Genomic DNA, 18,281 nt, shown 5'->3' on the forward strand with positions numbered 1-18,281 from the left:
AATTTCATTGAGATAGATGACTGTGAAAGATAACAAGGGGCATGTTTATTTATTATATTTATTTATTTATTTATTAGATTTGTATGCAGCCCCTCTCCATAGACTGTTACTGGTCATCTATTCCTCTGTCCCTTGCTCCATTTTATAAACTTGCCTTCTGCTGAAAGGCTGCAAAACTTTTTGTCCAGAGTCAGAATAGAAACATAGAAACATAGAAGATTGGCCGCAGAAAAAGACCTCATGGTCCATCTAGTCTGCCCTTATACCATTTCCTGTATTTTATCTTAGGATGGATATATGTTTATCCCAGGCATGTTTAAATTCAGTTACTGTGGATTTACCAACCACGTCTGCTGGAAGTTTGTTCCAAGCATCTACTTCTCTTTCAGTAAAATAATATTTTCTCACGTTGCTTTTGATCTTTCCCCCAACTAACCTCAGATTGTGGCCCTTGTTCTTGTGTTCACTTTCCTATTAAAAACACTTCCCTCCTGAACCTTATTTAACCCTTTAACATATTCAAATATTTCGATCATGTCCCCCCTTTTCCTTCTGTCCTCCAGACTATACAGATTGAGTTCATTAAGTCTTTCCTGATAAGTTTTATGCTTAAGCCCTTCCCCCATTTTTGTAGCCCGCGTTTGGACCTGTTCAATTTTATCAATATCTTTTTTTAGGTGAGGTCTCCAGAACTGAACACAGTATTTCAAATGTGGTCTCAGCAGCACTCTATACAGCGAGATCACAATGTCCCTCTTCCTGCTTGTTATACCTCTAGCTATGCAGCCAAGCATCCTACTTGCTTTTCCTACCGCCTGACCACACTGCTCACCCATTTTGAGACTGTCAGAAATCACTACCCCTAAATCCTTCTCTTCTGAAGTTTTTGCTAACACAGAACTGCCAATACAATACTCAGACTGAGGATTCTTTTTCCCCAAGTGCATTATTTTACATTTGGAAACATTAAACTGCAGTTTCCACTGCTTTGACCACTTATCTAGTAAAGCTAAACCGTTTGCCATATTACAGACGCCTCCAGGAATGTCAACCCTATTGCACACTTTAGAGTCATCGGCAAATAGGCAAATCAATAATAATAACATTGTATATAGCAGTGGTGAAATCTAATTTTTTTAACTACCAGTTCTGTGGGCATAGTGTGGTGTGGCTTGGTGTGTATGTCAGGGGAAGAATACTGCAAAATCTCCATTCCCTCGCCACTCCAGGGGAAGGATACTGTAAAATCTTCATTCCTTCCCCACTTCTGGAGAAGTGGTATTTTCCAGTTCTCTGAACTACTCAAAATTTCTACTACCAGCTCTCTGAACTACTCAAAATTTCCACTGCTGGTTCTCCAGAGCCTGTCAGAACCTGCTGGATTACACCACTAGTATATAGTCTTGTATTACAGTACAGGAAATAATTATTCATGTGGTATCTTAAAAATGCTATCCTGCAAGGAAGCAAATTATAGACATACTGTATCTCAAATTATTCCATATATATGTCTGTATTCCTTAGAGAGAATTGCCTGCTTCCATTACTTTGCTACCAAAACACTACAATAGATACTTATCTAGTTTGTTTGGCCAAACGCCTATAAGTGAAGCCAAAAAAAATAAATAAATGCCCAAGTCTGCAGAGTAAATTTTGAACTAAGCAACACTATCTTCTTACATATGTAGATTATTTTTCCTAAGGATTCTTCTAAGATGTAACTCTCTCATGCTAAGTATCTGTATCTGATATTAAAACATCATAAATATCCAGAATTCCCAATTAAACTGCACACCAGGAATGTTATTCAGAGACAGAAGAAAGGCTGGGCTTCAGTTAAAGCTTCTGCATGTACTCCTTGTTCTCTTCATCTGGGTCTTTTGAACTCTGCATCAAGTGTGCAAGCTTTAGTTCTGAACAATTCAATACAGTTATCCTGAATATGTTATATTCAGGTGTGTGTGTGTGTGTGTGTGTGTGTGTGTGTGTGTGTGAAGATGAGTTTAAATAAAAGTTTGCCAGGCAAAATAAAACCCTGCCCTAATTAATAAAAGAGTCGGTACATCTCAGGAGTAAATATTCATATCATCAACAGCAACGATTGGTTGTAAATGATTTTGCTACTGGTTTGCTTGTGTGCATGTGCAGAAGTGTCCCGGGTGGATGGGCGGAGCTTCCCACCGCCAGCGCTACCGGTGATCAATGGGGAATGGCAAAAATATAGATTTTTCAATGACTCTTTCCTGCCACCAAGTGGTTTGTCTGAATTTTTGTAGGCTACACATCAGCCCTGGTTTTAGAGACCAAAAAGGTGCAGAAAATAATCAAGGACTTGAAATACTTTCCTTTTGTTTCAGAAAAACTGAAGAAAAAGGAAGCGGTGGTTTTTTTTAAACCTTTCATAACAACAGTTAGATCATTTGACAACGCACTGTAGTAGTACTATGAGAAATTAAGTAAAGTTTACTCTCCTGAGCTATTATAACTCTACTGAAATGCCAGGTAATCGAGCATGCCCTGCAGTGCTTAGTGGGAGCATGTGACTGGAAAGAAGATACTAGACAAATGGAGTTCAGTATCCAATCAAGAAAGACAACTCTAATCCATATTGCTACTATTTGTACCATATAATATCTCTCTAACTTTAGAACAATGTAAGAAGTCTAAAGTTTTTTTGAGACAGCACTCATAGACTATGACTGAGGGAGGGTTGTTAATTGCTCACCTGTCTTAATCATCTGCCATTCTTCAAATGAACCTTTGGCCAATTTGTAATACAGTGTTCCTTCGATTTTTGCGGGGGATGCGTTCCGAGACCCCCCGCGAAAGTTGAATTTCCGCAAAGTAGAGATGCGGCAGTAAATACACTATTTTTCGCTATGAACAGTATCACAAGCCTTCCCTTAATACTTTAAACCCCTAAATTGCAATTTCTCATTCCATTAGCAACCATTTAGATTATTACTCACCATGTTTATTTATTAAAGTTTATTTAAAAAAATGTTTTTTAAAGGCAGATGAAAGTTTCTCAATGACATATGACATCATCGGGCAGGAAAAACCGTGGTATAGGGGGGGAAACTGCAAAGTATTTTTTAATTAATATTTTTGAAAAACCGTGGTATAGACGTTTCGCGAAGTTTGAACCTGCGAAAATCGAGGGAACACTGTATTGCTATTTGCACCAACAGGAGAGGGACTAAAAATGTCAAAGCCATAACAGCAGCAGAAACATTTTTATTTATTTATTTATTCATTCATTTGTCCAATACACAAATACATAGGAAGAAAAATAGACATGTAGTAATACAGTGTTCCCTCGATTTCCGCAGGGGATGCGTTCCGAGACCGCCCGCGAAAGTCGAATTTCCGTGAAGTAGAGATGCGGAAGTAAATACACCATTTTTGGCTAGATACATTGATTCTCATACAGAGCAGAATGAGAAAGGGGCGAGAAATGACATTCCCTGTTAGTGTCACTGGAGCCCTGAATAAACTTTCCTCATGAAAAAATATTATTCTGGTCCAGGGGTAGGTATAGTGGGCTCTTCTATGACTTGTGGACTTCAACTCCCAGAATTCCTGAGCCAATCATGCTAGCTCAGGAATTCTGGGAGTTGAACTCCACATGTCATAGAAGAGCCAACTTTGCCTACCTCTCTCCTGGTCAATCGAGTTCTACCTTTTGTCCCACCCAGACCCTCAAGGACCTGCATTACAATCATTACCCCAAAAATTGATTTAAAATTGTAATATTGAAATTGCCTCTGGAATTGAGTAGCTATTCACCAGGTGAACCTTGCAAATAAATTTAGCAGCAACAAGGGTGGAAGAGCTGTTGCGTTACCTTTTCAGCCCTACAGTTGTTTAGGCCCATACTAGTCAGGGAGGGAAGCTTTCCATCAATATGTGGTTGCTGCTGTTGCTGCTGCTGCTCCCGCTGGATTTGTTCTCTCATCTTTCGAGCCTCCTGAATTGCTTTCATTACAGTGTCCTGGTCCCCAAATAGGGCAGGTGAGTTAAGACTCGAAAGGATGTCTAGGAAAAAAGGGATTGTTGTTAACAGAGTGCATTAAAATATCCTCTTTTCAAGAGATGGATACACAGACACATAGACACACAGATACACACACACTCATTGTAATTTCAGCTGCTGCGCATATTAAAGCCTGTATCTTTAATATTAAAATGAATAGCAATTTTAGATTTGGGCAACAGCTGTAATTTTGTTTTCCATCCTGAGCTATGTTCAATCAGAGATAACCTCTCCTGAAGCAATTAACAAAAATTATTATTATATTAATGATTTAATCAAAACATTTGATGCCTTTTGAAGGGAGAATTTCAGTGTATTTTTCAATCCTAGTGCAAAGGATCAAATTGCACCTACACGTTTTTTTGCTTTGTATTCGTAAATTTATTTCATTAACTGACATTCATGAAAAATTCATATTATGTTTTCTTACAGAGGTTAATATTTCCAAGTACTAACTGATATAACAGATTGCTGTTTCATTTATTTTTCTATTATGAAGCTGACAAGTTCGACCCAAAACTATTGTTAACCCCAAATGTTAACTACGTTCAAACATGAACCTTGTAGTATATAAAAAAAATAAGTCCAGTTCAGTTTTTATCACAATAATCAGTGATTGGGGACGAGGGAAAAAAGAAGAAAAAGTTATTATCTTTTAGAAAGCATCTAATGAAACAACTTTTGAAATGGAGAATGAGGTACAACTATGGTGCAAACTTTCTACAAGGCTCTTTTAAATCTAATGTGTATTTTGAATAATTTTGGATGGTTGTAACCACGAAATGGCATTTTACAGCATACTGTATCATTGTGCAGTATCACTACAATATAAACTCAAAGCTGCAAATAAATTGAAACAATATATTTTAATTCCAGCTTTGATCAGTGTATAGGGATAATAATAATAATAATAATAATAATAATAATAATAATAATAATAATAATAATAATAATAATAATAATAATTTATTAGATTTGTATGCCGCCCCTCTCCGAGGACTCGGAGCAGAATAAATACTTGGTACTTCCACTGGTGTGTTCAATTATATAAAGGATTAAATGTCAATGTTTCAATCAAAGCATAACAACAGTTTAATGTGGAATATATAAACTACAATTAAGGTAGGTTTCTTGAGACTTTAGATTGATCAGGATAACATTTGATTTGGTTTCAATATCTATGGATTATGCAGTGTGCCTTTTGGATAATTGTTTTGTGGGGTGCTTAGAAATTACTCCTTCTACGAGACAGCAAAAGCAAGCATCAAAGTTGATTAAAACTTTACATTCCAGCTTCTGCAGACCTAATGAAATATTAATAATTAATAATGTGCCAACAAATCAGTATCATTTCTGAGCAACCACATAGGTTTTCTCCAGGATGAATTGGCTCTAACCTGATCCTTCAAATCTTCCAAAAGTGTACCCATTACTGTCCATCTTACTGATGGCCTTCTCTTTCTTTCCACCTTTCCTAGTATCAGAGCCTTCTCTAGACCAGGGGTCCCCAAACCCTGGGCCACAGCCCACTATTGGGCCAGGGCCTATTTGGAACCTCATGCATGTGCAGCTCAGTTTACCCAAATGGGGCTGCACGCATGCTTGTGCTCACCAGCACATTGCAAGTGGAGCTGTGCATACATGCGCTTGCCAGCTCACTGTTCATGCAGCCCAGTTTCCCTTCCTCTCCACAGCTGGACCGCCAAGTTGCAAAGTTTGGGGACTGCTGCTCTACAGGTCTTCACATAATAAGTCTGAAGTAGAATAATTTCAGAGTGGTCATTTGTGCCTTACGTGAAACCCTGGAGATTGTTCACCGATTCAGGTTTTTGTTTTGTCGGCTATCCATGGTATTCTCAGGAGTTTTCTTCAACATCAACATTCAAAAGTGTCAATACTCTTTCAAACTGACTTCTTCAAAATCCAGTGTTCACTTCCATTAAGTATCCTAGAGAATATCATTGCCTGCACTATTCTGATCTTTGTAGATATAGACATAACAAGTCATCTGAATATTTTTCCCATTATGCTGCTATTCTGCATATAGTCTGCAGCATATCTAACAGTTATTCCTTGACTGTTGACTTTTGATCCTAAACTGGTGGATGGCTTCTGCCCTTTAACAGATTCATTGCTTATTCTAAATTTGATTGTTGTGACTATTGTCATTAGTTTGGTAATCTTTATATTTAATTTTAGTTCCAATTTTTCACTGCACACCTTGATTTGTTTTATTAGAGTTTTCAGATTATTCACACTTTCAGTAGTATCTTTATTATTTACTTGTTTGTCTACCAAGGTTGGAAATGGTTAGCATTTGGACCAGGAAAATACCCTAAATGAAGTCAGTCATAAACCAATCTCCACAGAGTTATTCATGATATTTTTGCTTTTGATGCTACTTATTACTGTGACTTTTTAGATTTTTATCTGTTTTGCATCAGCTGACTTATTTACCACTGTGTGCTGCCCAAAGTCCCCTTTGGGGCAGATGGGTGCATAAATAAATTTGAATAATAAATAGATAAAATGTCTGTGCCAATAAATTGAGATTTGAAGCTCATATGTGACAATTCAAGCTACACCTTTTGGCCCCCCTGTTGACAATTTGGCGTCCTTGGGCGTCCTCCTCGATCCACAGCTCACATTAGAGAACCATCTTTCAGCTGTGGCGAGGGGAAGGTTTGGCCAGGTTTGCCTGGTGCACCAGCTGCAGCCCTATTTGGACTGGGACTCACTGCTCACAGTCACTCATGCCCTCATCACCTCGAGATTCGACTACTGTAATGCTCTCTACATGGGGCTACCTTTGAAAAGTGTTTGGAAACTTCAGATCGTGCAGAATACAGCTGCGAGAGCAATCATCAGCTTCCCCAGGTATGCCCATGTTACACCAACACTCCGCAGTCTGTATTGGTTGCCGATCAATTTCCGGTCACAATTCAAAGTGTTGGTTATGACCTATAAAGCCCTTCATGGCATCGGACCAGAATATCTCCGGGACCGCCTTCTGCCACACGAATCCCAGTGACCGATTAGGTCCCACAGAGTTGGCCTTCTCCGGGTCCCGTCGACTAAACAATGTCGTCTGGCGGGTCCCAGGGGAAGAGCCTTCTCTGTGGCGTCCCCGACTACCTGGAACCAGCTCCCCCCAGAGATTAGAACTGCTCCCACCCTCCTTGCCTTCCGTAAACTCCTTAAAACTCAGCTCTGCCGTCAGGCATGGGGGAATTGAGGCATTCCCCCCTCCCATGGGCCTATACAATTTATTTATGGTATGTCTGTGTGTATGTCTGGTTTAATAATGGTTTTTTTTAATGTTTTTTAAAATTTATTAGATTTGTTGTGAATTGTTCTATTGTATGTTGTGAGCCGCCCCAAGTCTACGGAGAGGGGCAGCATACAATTCTAATAAATAAATAAATAAATTTTTGTGTCCAGAAAAAATTGCCTTTAAGTTACAGTAAGAAAGTTTTTCGAAAGAGGATAGAAGTGCTGCCAATGTCTCCAGGGAACAAGTAGCAACTATATGAACCCAGGAAAAGATACAGCTTTAAGAAGGACCTCAGAGGTTTAATATGACCTTCTTAAAGAAGGCCATGCTTAATCTGAAACACCTTTTCAGCCTCAGATGCAAAGAACAGAACCTCTGTAGTTGTTGTAATGATGATTGATTATATTTAATATAGCTGCCCACTCCAGTGGTCTAGCCGAGCATGACTCAAAGAATTTATGGGGTTTTTTAAAAAAAAAAATCTTTAATTTACCCTTTAAGGTATATCGAAAGGACTACTTTCCATGTAAATCTACTGAGATGAAATAAAAATCAAAGGCCTGATAAAAATGAGAGTGTTTCCATGCAATAAATGTCAAACACCTTGTAAATGTTAAGAAACCTTGAATATACCTGATTTTGTGCATACACACACACACACAGAGAAGACTAGAGATTCCTCATCCCTATTTGAAACGACCCATATTTGTTCCCTTTTTGAGTACCTAGAGAAGATCCTCTTCCTAGAGTTGCGCCAATAGGACTGGGGATTCCGCTTTTATTGCCCACATTCACAGGGCTGGTTTTACACGTAGGGAAGAGGCTCTGCGTTGGCGACGTCGGGGATTTGACAGGTTCTGCTGTCTTGGGTCTAGCAGAGAGATTCAGTGGCTGTGCAGCATCATCCTAGAAGAGTTTAATGTAAATAATTATTAGAAGACAAATGAAGCACATTATCACTTAGGAAGCCACAGCTATTTTACACCTTCCAGACAATGCTGTATTTTCCTGCAATAATAACAAAAGAAGCTAATTATCTACACTCCTTGAAGATTCAATGAAAGGGAAACCTCATTAATTCTTCTGTGCTGTGCCTCTGTTTACATTAACTATGTGGCTAGATCGTTCTTTTTGACAAATTAAAATCTGAATTAGCTTGCATTACTGTTTAATTTCCTAATGTGTTTTCTGAGATCTAAATTAACCCAGGGCATTCACAAAGAATGATTTTTTAAAAAGTCTAACTAGCAATGTTGCAGTGTTTAACTGTGTCTGCTGGAAACTTCTTAAAGTACAATATGGCATGTATGTTAATAATATGCACATGAATAAGGGCAGCGTTAGGGTAAAAATTTTAAAAGAAGAACATTGGATGACTTAATTGTTTTAGTTTTATTTCTATATACTGTAGCTATGATTCTCTTGCCACTCCGTTTTATGAAAGATATTAGTACTCTGTACAAAACAGTTGGGTTTGCAATATATAAACAAGCTAACAATGAACAATACGTATTGAAATAGCTTTAAGATGTAGTTTTGCAAATTGCCATAAGAGGGAGCCAGAAAGCATGATTCTCTCTGTCTCTCTTCTCTCTCTATTCTTTCTGCTGATTCACTGAGACTGAGGTAGTAAGCTCTGTGTTCGATGGTAGTTTAATGTATTTGTAAGCTGCAATGTTTGTATGATATGTAAGACAAAGACAGGTTTGTAATATTATTATTGTATTGAGAAATATTGACTGATTTGAATGTGTATGACCAGACTATTTAACTTGACTGTACTATTTCTAAAGTAAACACTTTTTTATATAATTTAATGTATCTGTCTTGTATGACTGAATAATTACTCATATCTCTTGGATATCTGCTGGAATCCCACATTTTCTTCTGTGCATGTCCTTCATAACTCAAGGGTTCTGCAAATAAACACAAGACTTTTCAAATAAAGACTTTTCTAGACATGGTGGTCCCATTGAGCCCATTTTTCATCCTCCATAGGCTCTGGACCCTTTCCTGAAGTATGGGGAAGGTGAAAATGATCTCCACCTGCCCTCCAAAGGCTGAAAATCAGCTAACCAGTGCATACATGTATGCTGGAGCTGACATAGGGCAATGGCATGCGTGCCCTTTGATATCCTGCTAGATTTTTTTTTGAAAGAAATGAAGAAAAAAACATTCTATTGAAATTATATTTATTTATTAGATTTATGTGCCACCCATCATGTCTAGAAATCTAGCAGGATATCAAAGGGCACGCATGCCATTGCCCTATGTCAGTTCCAGCATACATGCACACACTGGTTAGCTGATTTTCAGCCTTTGGAGGGCAGGTGGAGATCATTTTCACCCTCCCCATACTTCAGGAAAGGGTCCGGAGCCTATGGAGGATGAAAAATGGCTCAATGGGCCTACTGGAAGTTAGGCCCATTGGGCCATTTTTGCCCTCTGTAGGCTTCAGAAAGTCTGGTAGGCTCCTTGGGCCATTTCTTTTCCATCCACAGGCTCTGGAGGCTTTCCTGAAGCCTGAGGAGGGCAAAAAACAGCCCAACCAGCCTACTGGAAGCTTGGAGGCTTCAGTGAGGTCTGCGCACATGTGTGGTGGGGCCAGTTTTGAATGCATTTTTGCCCTCCCCAGCCTTCAGGAAAGCCTCCAGAGCCTGTGGAGGACAAAAACAGGCTCAATGGGCCTACTGGAAGATAGGCCCATTGGGCCCATTTTTCACCATCCACAGGCTCTAGAGGCTTTCTTGAACCCTGGAGAGGGCAAAAAACAAATTCATGATTTTCAAATTATGACAGAGTGTTGCTCAGTTTGTGTAACTTCTGTGTAAGAGTTTTTGAACTGGATGCTATCAATAGGCCAATGATGCTCTGTTCTTCTAATCTTTTTATCTTCTAATCCAGGAGAGTAATAAGTACAATATTGTCCAGCCTCAGTATTCAACCAGGTGACAGAAAGCAAACTGAAATTAAACCCAAAAAGATTGAGGGTGTGTTGATTAAAAAAAAAGTTCTTTGAGTTGAAATAAAGTTTGCTCAGGGTAACTTTGTGTTTGCACAGAAAGAACAGTCTTTGCAGCTTATGGATGATCCCAAACTGTCCTTGAATTTATAAATGGTGGTTGTGTCAAGGAACTCTTTTCCAGCTGTGACTCTTCCTGAGTTAGTCAGATTTAATATCAATTACCTATACTTTCGATGTCAATCACCTTCATTATTGCATGTGGAAGCATTCTTGAAAAACACCTAGAAATTGTTATTGGTGCAAAATATGACAGCCAGATTAGAAAAACGATAGGGATGATATCAATCCTATATGGAAAAAACCATGATTAATAGTGATGGGTGAACTGAACCCGCACAATTCCGGTCCGTACCGAATTCTGCGACCGTTGGGTTCGCCCATCACTAATGATTAACTCACAGTTGCCGCTGGACCATACAAGGTTTTGGCCCTGACTTTCAAGACCTTAAACACTAAGTCCTGACTATCTGTCAGCCTTTTGAAGTATGCGAGTTCAGGAAAGAAATATCAGGAATGTTACTTTATTGTAGCGGTGATATCCAATTTTTTTTAAACTGTTGGTTCTGTGGGCATGGCAGGGGAAGAATATTGCAGAATCTCCATTCCCACCCCACTCTGGGGCCAGCCAGAGATGGTATTTACTGGTTCTTTGAACAATTCAAAAGTTCCGCTACTGGTTCTCCAGAACCTGCCAGAACCTGATGGATTTCACCCCTGCTTTATTGCCATAGAATAATCTTGAAAATCTGAGAGAGATTCTCTTGACCCTCTTAGGGTACCAAAGCAGGATCATCTTAATTTTTTTCTTCCCTTCCCTTCTAACTATCCTAAACTGATATTTACATAAAATACTGAATTCCTTCTTAAGGCTACTTCAGTATTCTGTTTTGCATAGGAACACAAATTATAAGAAACCTTCCTGGTCTTATCGATGAACCGCTTTGAAGATATTTTCAGTGCTAGAATTATATCCATTTGGTATGATAATTTTTCCTATGTGATTCCCAGATGAAGAATGTGCTCCCTAAGGAGATGGATTTGGCCCTTAAAACCTTTGGAGGTGCTAAAAGACATCTCTTCTGCCAAGCTTTTAACCATTAGACATAATTGTTCATTTATTTTGTTTTACTGAACATTGGGATTTTATCTGTATTTTGGTTTCATTGTCATGTACCTATAATTTATATTATTGTTGCCTTTTAAAGGGCAGATTTAAATCCAATAACTAAATAATTAAGACATTAGATTGAAGAACATCCATCAAAAAATCTGTTCTCCTACCGGTACTTTTGGAAACGCAAGAATGGAAAGAACTTGTTCTTTTGATCTAGTGTTCCTCTTTACAATACTACCTTTTGCTGTTCTTCAGAGAGCTTGTACCTGCTACGGAATCTGTTAGCAATCAGCTAGTCACAGCATTTTGGGGATAGCAGAATACTGAGTTTCTGTAATTAAAGTGAAAAGAACCTGGCAACCTGGCTTTTTCATTTAAAGTATGCCCAAAGCTGAGATATGCTAGATAGAAAGGTGCATCATCTATATTTTAGCAGGCAGAACTGAAGACTTCAAAGCTAAGAAATATATGAAAGAATACAATAATACTCTCTATTATCTTATCACTGGCATTTTTCTTGCTGTCAAAATTGCACACAGCACATCTTACAGCAGGAAATTTATTGAAAAGGGCAATTCAAAACTAAGCCATTTTTATAACACTGCATTTTCATGATAGTTTAGTTTTATTGTTATATAGGAATTATACCCTTCAGTGTTGGTAGTCCCATGTTTTCCCCAAAATAAGACATTCCCTGATAATAAGCCCAATTGGGCTTTTGGGTGCAAGGCAATAAGGCCAAGCGTTTATTTCATTGCTCATTCTTACTCAAATCAGACAGCACATTTCACATGAGCAATGAAGACATATGCAAAACTATATGACAACATTTCAGAATTCAATACAGGTACATAGATATTTCAGAGACAGGTTTCATACATTACACACAATATCTTTTGTCCAACAAATAGACCCACTATGTAGCTTGTTTGTCAGGCTGTAAATAGGCCTTTGGGAAGATCAACCAAATCAGACTTTCAAATAAGTCTGCCTTCAGAAATAAGCAAGGGTGCTACTCCATGCATGTCTGTGCAGAATTAAACAAGGGAATTACTTGAACAAATCTATTCTTTGCATATCTATTCAGAATGGGTCTTGCCCAATTTACTGCAGCTAAGCATAAATAAGATGGTAGTCACCTTATAGAAGATTAAACAATAACCTTTCCACGCAAATAATACAAGAGCATTTTTTAACACAAGCACACACACATACCCTTACAAAACCAACAATGTAAGCACTTTTTTCAAAATATGTAAAATAAGGATAAATTAGTATTTGCAGAGTGCAACAAGAATATACCTGTTCAAATGCAAATGGATTTTTTTGTCATTTTATCAAGCAAATAGTAAAAACCTATGATGAAATGGACAACTCAAACCTGAAGATTCAAGGAAATTAGCTAATTTTATTAATATCAAAAAATATTATGTTTCCAAATTCTTTCTTTCTTTCTTTCTTTCTTTCTTTTATTATTTGTACAAATAACTCAAAACAGCAAACGTATCCAACACACCTTCTCCCTCCTCTTATTTTGCCCACAACTGTGAGGTGAATTGGGCTGAAAAAGAGTGACGGGCCTAAGGTCACCCAGCTAACTTTCCTGGCTAAAATGGGACTTATACTCACAGTCTCTTACTTTCTTACTTGGTGGCTTAACCATTAGACCAAACTGGCTTTTTAATGAGGGGTCTTTATCCTTCATAGCATTATATTTTCCCATGTGAGATTGGCATCCAAACTGAGGGGGCTTTATGGATTCACAGCTACTGCTTAAAAATCAGGTAGTAGCCAAGAAGATCTTTGTACAGGTACTTTTGGTGTGACAGTAGCTCTCCTTCTGTGACCAGGAAGCCCTTCATTAATGCCTTCAGTCACCTCATAATGAGACTACTCTAGGGTGCTCTACATGAACCTGCATTTGAAGATAACTAAGATGCTATAGCTAGTCCAGAATGCATGGTGCATGAAATAATGGGCATATCATGGTATGTTCATGTATCCCAACTATTTTGAGAATTGCATGGGTTCAGTTCAATCTGTTGATTGTCACCTATAAAGACCTTCATGGCACAGGGCCAAGCTATTTAAGGGACTGCTGTCTTTATATGTTTCAACTAGTGAGATCAACTGGAATGGGCACACTCCAGAACCCATTGATTAAGGCAGCACCTTCTGCCGCACGAATCCCAGCGACCAGTCAGGTCCCACAGAGTTGGCCTTCTCTAGGTCCCGTTGATTAAACAATGTCGTCTGGCGGGACCTGGGGGAAGAGCCTTCTCTGTGGCGGCCCCGGCCCTCTGGAACCAGCTCCCCCCAGAGATTAGGATTGCCCCCATCCTCTTTGCCTTTCGTAAACTTTTAAAAACCCACCGGAACTGAGACATCTTCCCCAGGTCTATATAGTTTATGTATGGTATGTTGTGTGCATGATTTTTAAAAATCATTGTAAAACTTTGTAATATTAGATTTGTATTGTATATTGTTTGTTATTGTTGCTGTGAGCCGCCCCGAGTCTGCTGAGAGGGGTGGCATGTTCGCCTTAGACAAGGACAGAAACACCAGCCTGAAGATGACGAGTGAGACCTCGTCGAAACGTCCCCAGAAATATATATAGTGCAGCTCTCAGGCATGATAGATTATGAAGATTCTTGTTAGCATCCTGAATGTATTCTAACATACAATAGCAAATGAGGAAAATGGGTTTAGGTTTAGGTTTAGGTTTATTGGATTTATATGCCGCCCCTCTCCGCAAACTCGGGGCGGCTCACAACAATAATAAAAAAACAGTACAGTACACAATACCAAATCCAATGCCCACCCATCCAGATTCCAATTGAAATTAATAATCTCATAAAAAAACAAAAAACAAAAAAAAAAACAAAAAAAAAAACAGTATATATAAAAAACAGGCACACAGTCAATCAATCAACAAAACAACATGGGCAAGGGGGAGGTGTTTTAGTTCCCCCATGCCTGACGGCAAAGGTGGGTCTTAAGGAGTTTACGAAAGGCAGGGAGGGTGGGGGCAATCCTAATCTCAGGGGGGAGCTGGTTCCAGAGGGTCGGGGCCCCCACAGAGAAGGCTCTTCCCCTGGGTCCCGCCAGACGACATTGTTTAGTCGACGGGACCCGGAGAAGGCCAACTCTGTGGGACCTAACCGGTCGCTGGGATTCGTGCGGCAGGAGGCGGTCCCGAAGATATTCTGGTCCGGTGCCATGAAGGGCTTTATAGGTCATAACCAACACTTTGAATTGTGACCGGAAACTGATCGGCAGCCAATGCAGACTGCGGAGTGTTGGAGTGATATGGGCATACTTGGAGAAGCCCATAATTGCTCTCGCAGCTGCATTCTGCACGGTCTGAAGTTTCCGAACACTTTTCAAAGGTAGCCCCATGTAGAGAGCGTTACAGTAGTCGAGCCTCGAGGTGATGAGGGCATGAGTGACTGTGAGCAATGACTCCCGGTCCAAATAGGGCCGCAACTGGCGCACCAGGCGAACCTGGGCAAACGCCCCCCTCGCCACAGCTGAAAGGTGTTTTTCTAATGTGAGCTGTGGATCGAGGAGGACGCCCAAGTTGCGGACCCTCTCTGAGGGGGTCAATAATTCCCCCCCCAGGGTAATGGACGGACAGATAGAATTGTCCTTGGGAGGCAAGACCCACAGCCACTCCGTCTTGTCTGGGTTGAGTTTCAGTTTGTTGACACCCATCCAGGCCCCAACAGCCTCCAGGCACCGGCACATCACTTCCACTGCTTCGTTGACTGGACATGGGGTGGAGATGTACAACTGGGTATCATCGGCATATTGATGATACCTCACCCCATGCCCTTGGATGATCTCACCCAGCGGTTTCATGTAGATATTAAATAGCAGGGGGGAGAGGACCGACCCCTGAGGCACCCCGCAAGGGAGAAACCTCGGGGTCGACCTCTGACCCCCCACTAACACCGACTGCGACCGACCGGAGAGGTAGGAGGAGAACCACTGAAGAACAGTGCCTCCCACTCCCAACCCCTCCAGCCGGCGCAGAAGGATACCATGGTCGATGGTATCGAAAGCCGCTGAGAGGTCAAGGAGCACCAGGACAGAGGGACAAGCCCCTGTCCCGGGCCCGCCAGAGATCATCCATCAACGCGACCAAAGCAGTTTCCGTGCTGTAGCCGGGCCTGAATCCAGACTGCTGAGGACCTAGATAATCGGCTTCATCCAAGGACCGCTGGAGTTGAAGTGCCACCCACCTTCTCGACAACCTTCCCCATGAAGGGAAGGTTGGAGACTGGACGGTAGTTATTAAGCACGGCTGGGTCCAGGGAAGGCTTCTTGAGGAGGGGGCGCACAACCGCCTCCTTATAAAGTGGCGGAAAGGACCCCCCCCCCAAGGAGGCGTTGACAATCTCCTGGACCCAGCTCCGTGTCACCCCTCGACTGGCCGAAACCAGCCAAGAGGGACACGGATCCAGTAAACAGGTGGCGGAACTCACAGCTCCAATGGCCTTGTCCACTTCATCAGGTGTCACCAAGTCAAACTCCCCCCCAGACAGATGGACAAAGACGTTTAGCCCCAGTCACCTCGACTGACTCATTGTCAGTCGACTCTGTTTCACAATTGGAGTCGAGGTCGGCCCGGATCCGAGCGATTTTATCAGCGAAAAACGAATGTATTATGGCAAATTAACAAATGAAGATAATGAATGTATTATGGCAACATGCAATAATGACAACATGCAGTGACCAATCAATAGTTTAATGAAATTAAACAGATGTTCTTGTAGACAAAATTATTATTTTTTATATATTCTGACAGGACAAAACACATCTTTCAGTAATAGCAACAGAAGCAGTTCCTTTAAAAATGAGGAAAACCTGTCCTTGTTTCATCCAGATGGCCTCTTTCTGTATAATAGCAATAGCACTTAGACTTCACAGTGTTTTACAGCCTTCTCTAAGCGGTTTACGGAATCAGCATATTGTCCCCAACAATCTGGGTCCTCAGAAGGATGGGAGGCTGAATCAACCTTGAGCTGGTAAGAATTGAACTGCTGGCAGGGGGGCAGAATTAGCCTGCACTATTTCATTCTAACCACTGCGCCACCACGGCTCTATAATAATATAAATTCATGCTTACATACAGTATCCTTATGTCAAATGAAGCAATGCTAAAAAAGGACAGGGAATCGAGAAGTCCTCTGCATGCAGCTGGAATATTCAGGAGAACAAACTAAGTCAATACCTTAATTTGAGTTACAGGGCTGGTCCCTCTCTTTTCGTTTTTCATCCCAGTTGGTGAGAGCGTCCCTGTCGTATTTGGCGGTTGAGGCGTGGAAGGCATCTTGGTGCCAGGCGATACCTGCATGGTGGCCAACTGAGCGGCATAGAGTTGCTGCAAAACAAGAAGAGCTTTTCTCGTTTAGGAGCCCTGGAGCAGAGATTCCTAAGTGTATTTTGTGTTCCTGGACCTGGACCGTCACACCCTCTAACCAGCATGATGAAAGGTATGGACCCTTCTGGATTAAGGGGCACAAGGGGAAAAAAACCCTAACAAACTCTGGGCATCATACCAACAATTTTGATTTTAATGCCTTTGATTAACATTTTGATTTTAATGCCTTGCAATGTTTTTTCTGACTTGAAGATCTACAATTGCAGGTAGTCTTTGACCTACAACAATTCATTTACAATGAATTGAAAAAAGTGACTTATCACCATTTTTCACTTTTATGACCATTATAGCATCCCCGTAGTCACATGACCAAAATCCAGATGCTTGGCAACTGACTCATATTTATGAAGACTGCAGTGCCCCAGGGTCACGTGATCATCTTTTGTGACCTTGCATGAAATCCACCTAGATCTGGCATCACCAGTCTTTCTAGTCTGTTCATTCTAAATTCAGCTACTGTGTCACAAAGACCCTACTCAGAGAGAATACATAACGTAAGAATTTGCTAAATTAAAGATTTCGATGAAAACTGTGGCTGTTGCTCCTCCGATCCCAGTCTTTTTCATGCACAGAAATCACATGCTCTATAGTTTGTTTGTTTGTTTGTTTGCAAACAAAATATATTTTGAAGAGCGTTCAGAAAGATTGTGCAGAATACAGCTGGGCGAGCAGTCATGGGTCTGCCTAGGTACGCCCATGTTTCTCCGGCACTCCACAGGCTGCAATGGTTTCTGAACGCAATTCAAAGTGTTAGTTATGACCTATAAAGACTTGCATGGCATTGGACCAGATTACTTACACATGAGTTCCAGCGACCGGTCAGAATCCACTGAGTCGGCCTTCTCCAGATCCCGTCAACTAGACAATGCGCATTGGCGGGACCTAGGGGAAGAGCCTTCTCTGTGGGGGCTCTGGCCTCTGGAAACAGCTCCCCCCAGGAGATTTGTACTGCCCCCTCCCTCCTCGCCTTCCACAAGAGCTTGAAGACCCATTTGTGCCAACAGGCCTGGGGCCATTAGATATCAGCCCCTGGCCGATGAATGGAATGTATGCTTGATTGTTTGAATAAAAGTGATTGATTTTTTTGAAAAGTAATATTTTTTTTCCCCAAAAAAAATAAACTGATTGATTTATAAGAAACTGAGATTTTAGACTCATTAATTTAATTTTTAAATTGGATTTAAGATATTTACTTCTTTTTTATATGTTTTAAGCCGCCTTGAGTCCTCAGAGAGGGGCAGCATATAAATGAATGAATGAATGAATGAATGAATAAATAAATAAATAAATAAACAAACAAACAAACAAACAAATAAAATAATAAACAAACAAACAAATACTATATTCCTAGTATCGTTTTTTATTAATTTCAAAGACAAGAATATT

At 40.4% G+C, this 18,281-nt stretch overlaps 1 protein-coding gene across 26 annotated transcripts in view; it reads right to left on the reverse strand.

Moving 5' to 3' along the window:
* Positions 1 to 18,281, reverse strand: part of SOX6 (SRY-box transcription factor 6) — a 546,353-nt gene that overhangs the window by 57,332 nt on the left and 470,740 nt on the right. For all 26 annotated transcript variants that reach the window (XM_070764091.1, XM_070764122.1, XM_070764035.1 and 23 more), the window contains 3 exons: positions 16,686 to 16,835; positions 8,036 to 8,216; positions 3,848 to 4,038 (listed from right to left, as the gene is read on the reverse strand). In XM_070764091.1, coding sequence (XP_070620192.1) covers positions 3,848 to 4,038; positions 8,036 to 8,216; positions 16,686 to 16,835 — 522 coding nt within the window. The remainder of the gene's footprint in view (positions 1 to 3,847; positions 4,039 to 8,035; positions 8,217 to 16,685; positions 16,836 to 18,281) is intronic.

Source organism: Erythrolamprus reginae, chromosome 1 (genome assembly GCF_031021105.1).
Source record: "Erythrolamprus reginae isolate rEryReg1 chromosome 1, rEryReg1.hap1, whole genome shotgun sequence".
NCBI lineage: Eukaryota > Metazoa > Chordata > Lepidosauria > Squamata > Dipsadidae > Erythrolamprus > Erythrolamprus reginae.